The sequence below is a fragment of the Megalopta genalis genome, chromosome 7 (genome assembly GCF_051020955.1).
Source record: "Megalopta genalis isolate 19385.01 chromosome 7, iyMegGena1_principal, whole genome shotgun sequence".
NCBI classification, from domain to species: domain Eukaryota; kingdom Metazoa; phylum Arthropoda; class Insecta; order Hymenoptera; family Halictidae; genus Megalopta; species Megalopta genalis.
Window position 1 is genome coordinate 3,746,501 of NC_135019.1, and position 6,000 is coordinate 3,752,500.

The following is a 6,000-nucleotide window of genomic DNA, read 5'->3' on the forward strand; positions in this document are numbered from 1 at the left end:
AGTTTGGAAACAAAAAGAAACGATTTGGGAAGAAAAGGTACGATTATCGTATTCTCCTCATTGCAAATTGTCCTTTTCTGTTTCCAAGCTGAGCGTCAATTAGGGGCGTACGGTAATGTACAGCAATTTTTCCCTAAATTTCGCCGGGTCGGAATCGCGACCAATGTCTCCCTAAATGACGTGATTTTGGTCTGCCACGAATGACGCTGCGTTATAGTAAATTCTCTATAATTGATGCTCGGTTTGCAAGCAAAAATGGGGAATTCGGGTAGAGACGGATTATCGTATTCTCCTCTTTGCAAATTGTCCTTTTCTGTTTCCAAACTGAGCGTCGATTAGGGAGAATTTACCGTACAGTAATATCTCTCTAAATGTCGCCGGATCGGAATTGTAGCCAATGTCTCCCTCTAAATGACGTAATTTTGTTATTGACAATCGGTAACTATACAAAATTCTTCTTCTTCTTGTTTTTCCCAAATTGTCCATTATTTTTGTGCAGTTACTCGAGATTCAATTAGGGAGAATTTACTGTAATAGGTGCAGCTCGAGTTGTCGATTTATTGTCGTAAAAGGTCTTATCTTCTCTGAAAGTGAAAGTTCGCCTTCGTCGAGAAACCGCAGTAATGCCTACACTCGCGCGAACGAATTTTCCTACTCGCAGCAAATTCCCTCAAATTGTCCCACGGCTTGCAAACAAAAATTGACAATTCGGGAAGAGGAGACACGATTACTCGAGGCTCGCAGCTCGTTTCTCTTTTTCTTCTTACAGTCGTCGACAAAATCGACGACCACAAAAATCGTATCGCCTCTTCCCAAATCGTTTACAGATTCGTTTACAAGCCGAGGAACAATTTCGGGAGAATTTGCAATATATTTATATATATATATATATATATATATATATATATATATATATAATAATATTGCAATATAAATATAAATATATATATATATATATATATAGATTTATATTTATATTGCAATATTATTATTTGCAATATAGCGTTCGTAGCTCGAGTATGTCGAAAAAGCTAGAGTTTTCGCCGAGATAAAAATAGAGCCGGCCAACGACGCGCGCCGGCATCGCGAATTCGAGTCGCCTCGATTGTAATCAACGATAAAGCCTCCGGCTGATCCTCGCCGGCGGTCGGGGAAAAGAAGCTTTTTAAGTTTCGAGTCGGCGCGAGTCGGCCGGGCGCAAACTCTCGATTTACCTGTTGAATTTTAACGAGCCCATTCTTATCCCGCGAACGCGTTCACGAGAGGTTTGCGCGCGCGTGCGACGCCGCGCGCCGCGCCGCGCCGCTCGACGTCGCTCGACACCCGATAGCGTCCGTTTCGAAATTTAATAAAGGTCGCTCGGCCCACCTGGGGAACAATTAGAAGCGCGGGCGTCGATCGGGACGGTTGTTAAGCGAGCTGCGTCCTACCTGTCCGGACGACCAAATCCCTCGGCGCCGACCGTAATCTACACGGAAACCCTTTAGGGGGTGGATACGTGTACCGTCTACGTATTTATGCGATTTCGGCGTGGCCCCGAGAATCGGGGCTCGGTTATCGGTCGGTCGAGTTCACGAGAGAGGTACAGTAAATTCTCCCTAATTGACGCTCGGCTGACTGCGCGAAGATAATGGATGATTTGGGAAAAAGGAGAAGAAGATGAAGAAGTTTTTATAGTTACCGATTGTCAACGACAAAATTGTGTGATTTTGGGGGACACTGGTTGCGATTCCGAGCCGGCGACATTTAGAGAGAGATTACTGTACAGTAAATTCTCCCTAATTGAGGCTCGGCTGACTGCGCGAAGATAATGGATAATTTGGGAAAAAGGAGAAGAAGATGAAGAAGTTTTTATAGTTACCGATTGTCAACGACAAAATTGTGTGATTTTGGGGGACACTGGTTGCGATTCCGAGCCGGCGACATTTAGAGAGAGATTACTGTACAGTAAATTCCCCCTAATTGAGGCTCTGGTAACTGCACAAAAATAATGGACAATTTGGGAAAAACAAGAAGAAGAAGAAGTTTTTATAGTTACCGATTGTCAACAACAAAGTTACGTCATTTAGAGGGAGACATTGGCTACAATTCCGATCCGGCGACATTTAGAGAGATATTACTGTACGGTAAATTCTCTCTAATCGACGCTCAGTTTGGAAACAGAAAAGGACAATTTGGAAAGAGGAGAATACGATAATCCGTCTCTTCCCAAATTCCCCATTTTTGCTTCCAAACCGTGCTTCAATTAGAGAGAATTTACTATATCGCAGCGTCATTCGTGGCAGACCAAAACTACGTCATTTAGGGAGACATTGGTCGCGATTCCGACCCGGCGAAATTTAGGGAAAAATTACTGTACATTACTGTACGTCCCTAATTGAGGCTCAGCTTGGAAACAAAAAAGGGCAATTTGGAAAGAAGAGAATACGATAATCGTACCTTTTCTTCCCAAATCGTTTTTTTTTTCTTTGGTTTCCAAACTGAGTGTCAATTAGGGAGAATTTATCGTACAGTAATGTCTCTCTAAATGTCGCCGGACAATATCGTATCGCTATTATTTTTGAATTATTATTGTATCTCTATTAACATTGTATTATTTAATGCCGCAGTATTTAGAGCGTCCGCAGTGATACACCCGCGCTTACCCTATTCCTGTCGCGGATGCCTCGCGATCGAGGAATAGAGGGCGGAAATGGCGATAACCGCGCCGCGTGTAGCACCAAAGGAGTCGGGAAACGGTGAACGGTGAACTGGAACGGTGAATGGAAAAGGGACAGCGGTCAACGGCGCCGCGGCCGAGGATGCCGGGAAAAACGAGACGGAGGGAGACGAAGAGATACGGAGCCGGGGAAAACGAAGGGTGGACGTCCAGGGCAGCGTAGAAATTCGAGATATCGACCAGCTGCTGTGCAGGACGCATAGAAGCGAGCCCGATTACGACTTTTCGTAATTACCTGAGGGTTTCGAGTCGTGAGAGAGCGCAACAGCTACCGGGTGTCTCTGGGATCGCGGCACCCAACGTTCGAAGTCGCCGAGTCATTTTAACCTTTTAGGTACGGCTGAATTCTGCGCGAGGCTATTTCTCTGGACGACAGAGTCTGATGTGTACCGTACAGAGTCCGATACTGTATATACAGAGTGTCCCAAAAATGTCTCGCAATCCGAAAGTGGCGGGTTCCTCAGGCCATTCGAAGCAACTTTTTCCTTTACAAAAATTTTCCCCGAGGCACCGTTAACGAGTTATTAACGAAAAACAGTGACCAATGAGAGGCGAGCTCGGCTGGCGCGAGGCGATCGAGCCAATGAGCGGAACTGGGCTTCGCGCGCTGGTTGGCTGGGCCGCCTCGCGTCAGCCGTACTCGATTCTTATTGGTCACTGCTTTTCGTTAATAACTCGTTAACGGTGCCTCGGAGAACATTTTTGTAAAGGAAGAAGTTGCTTCAAACGATCCGAGGAACTCGCCATTTCCGGATTGCGAGACATTTTTGGGACACCCTGTAGACTGTTGTAAATCGATGCGAAGACAAAAGAAGTGTGAAACAATACATATGAAGACGATTATTTGGTTCAAACGATGAGCGAGTGAGCTACTAGAGCAAGCCACTATAGTGGCGCGTCGGCCAGAGATATGACATCCGCGGAAGCCACTATAGTGGCGTGTCGTGCCTAAAAGGTTAACCCTTTTGCTGCGAAATACGTATAGAAGAGCGTTCGGCGCAACGTTCGAGACGATTTTTCAGGCATTTACGCTGATCCGACAAAATAATGTTTGGAATAGAAGTGAACGCGTTCTTAGAGTAGAACAGATTGCGATAATAAAAATTTCGAAAAATCTGTTGCTCGATGAAAAACTATGGTCGCCTTGACTTTCTTAAATGGCACCGTGTATGTTCGACGGTGTAGCGTTATAGCTGGCGAAGAGGCGAATTCAACGACTTGCCATACAGCGACCTTACTATACTAATCTGCACAGTAAATAAGAGATGAAAGATGTACGTTCGCTGTTTACATTCCTCTTCGAAGTATATCCTTGGCTCTTGAGTCACGCGCGTACGTTTCATTAACGCGCAGCAAAGTTGTTTTCTCAATTGCTGCGCGAATTTCTCTAAGCTGAAGGTCATTCGAAGGTCACTGCGCGGCAAGTCGTTGAATACGTCTCTTCGCCAGCTATAACACTGTACTGTCAAAAGTGCATACTGCCATTTGAGAAAGTCAAGGTGACCGTCGTTTTTCATCGAGTAAAGGATTTTTAGAAATTTTTATCGTTGCAATTTGTTTTCCTCGAGGAACGCGTTAACTTTTGTTCCAAACATTTCTTTGCCAGATTAGCTTAAACGCCTAAAAAATTGGCGCGATCGTTACTCTTGAACACCCTGTGTACACGTCCTCGCAAATGTGCCGATACCCTTGGAAGACGTAAATATACGCCTTTTACATTCTGTTTTCTTTTTTTTGAATTTTAAATGGAGCTTGTTATTCATTATTTATTCATTCATCGAATGTATACGAGAAGTTACTCATTAGTTATAAAATTATTTAAAAAAGGGAATGAAGAGTACAGAGGTTTAGAATGATTAAAGTTAAAGAGTTAAAGTTAAGAAGAGAAAAAGAGAACAAAAAAGAATAAGATAAGATAACAATTATCAATATCGAATTCCTTTACGATTATCATTGTAATGCGATTAATATATTATAATAACATATTATCATATAATATTATTATAATAATATATTGTCATATAATATTATTATAATAATATTATAATAATAATATATTGTTATATAATATTATAATAATAATATATTGTTATATAATATTATAATAATAATATATTGTTATATAATATTATAATAATAATATATTGTTATATAATATTATCATAGTAATATATTGTCATATAATATTATTATAATAATATATTGTTATATAATATTATTATAATAATATATTGTCGTATAATATTATTATAATAATATACTGTTATATAATATTATTATAATAATATATTGTCATATAATATCATTATAATAATATATTGTCATATAATATTATAATAATAATATATTGTCATATAATATTACTATAATAATATATTATCATATAATATGACATATGACAATCATGATATGCGAGACTGATCTGACTATAATATTTCCCTTCGTTCGTGTCGATGCTTCTATCCGAGAGTACGCCGCGGTCAAAGGGTTAAGGGTGTTTCACGGGCAAACTAGTTCCCATGGATGATCGATCGCGTCGTGGTGCGCGTGGACCGAAAACAGAAAACTGTGCCGCGATCTTTATCGCGACAAATACCGCGAATTCTTACCCGTTGGAACGCAGTCGTATTGGGCGCAACAGCTTCCAGGCGTTCGTGGGTCCGCGGGTTTCACCTCGACCGGATGTTCACCCGGTAGACATATCGTCGTCGGACAATCCGGCGCGCATTTGCAACCGCCGTTCTCGTCTGTGACGCTGTCCTCTGGACACTCGGCGCCGCGGACGTCCTCTCCTGTGAACAGAATCAACGGGAAAATTACTTTTTTTTTATTACATTAGATTTTTAACACATGAAATATTAAAGGCAACGTACCAAGAAGGTATGCATATCGGCCGAAAGAAAATATCAGTGAAATTTTGTCGCAGGGGTTACTGCGACGGTTTATATAAAATAATCCGAGACAGTTTTTTTGGTTTTTATATAACGAGAACTTTAATATAACTTGTAACAAAAGGCGATGAGGTACAGTGTGTAGAAGGTAAAGGTAAACGAGTGACGGATGAGACAGAAAAATGAACACGTTGAGAGTCGGAGGAAAACTTGCTAACTGACTTCTCTCGGTCGAGAGGTCCTCGTATTTATTGGTAAGGGAAAGTCCTTGGGAAGGGCGAAGGCCTTTCCCGAAGATTTTCCGACCGGGGTGATCCGGGACCTATGGTCCGAAGCTGTGTCCCAACGTTTTTATTGTTTTATTGCGGTGTGTACGCCTTGCGTCGGGAA

The 6,000-nt window shown here is 41.7% G+C and overlaps 1 protein-coding gene across 4 annotated transcripts in view; it reads right to left on the reverse strand.

The window, feature by feature from the left end:
• cmpy (crimpy) overlaps positions 1-6,000 on the reverse strand; it is a 350,040-nt gene that overhangs the window by 7,679 nt on the left and 336,361 nt on the right. For all 4 annotated transcript variants that reach the window (XM_033485565.2, XM_076523852.1, XM_076523853.1 and 1 more), the window contains one exon: positions 5,329-5,511. In XM_033485565.2, coding sequence (XP_033341456.2) covers positions 5,329-5,511 — 183 coding nt within the window. The remainder of the gene's footprint in view (positions 1-5,328; positions 5,512-6,000) is intronic.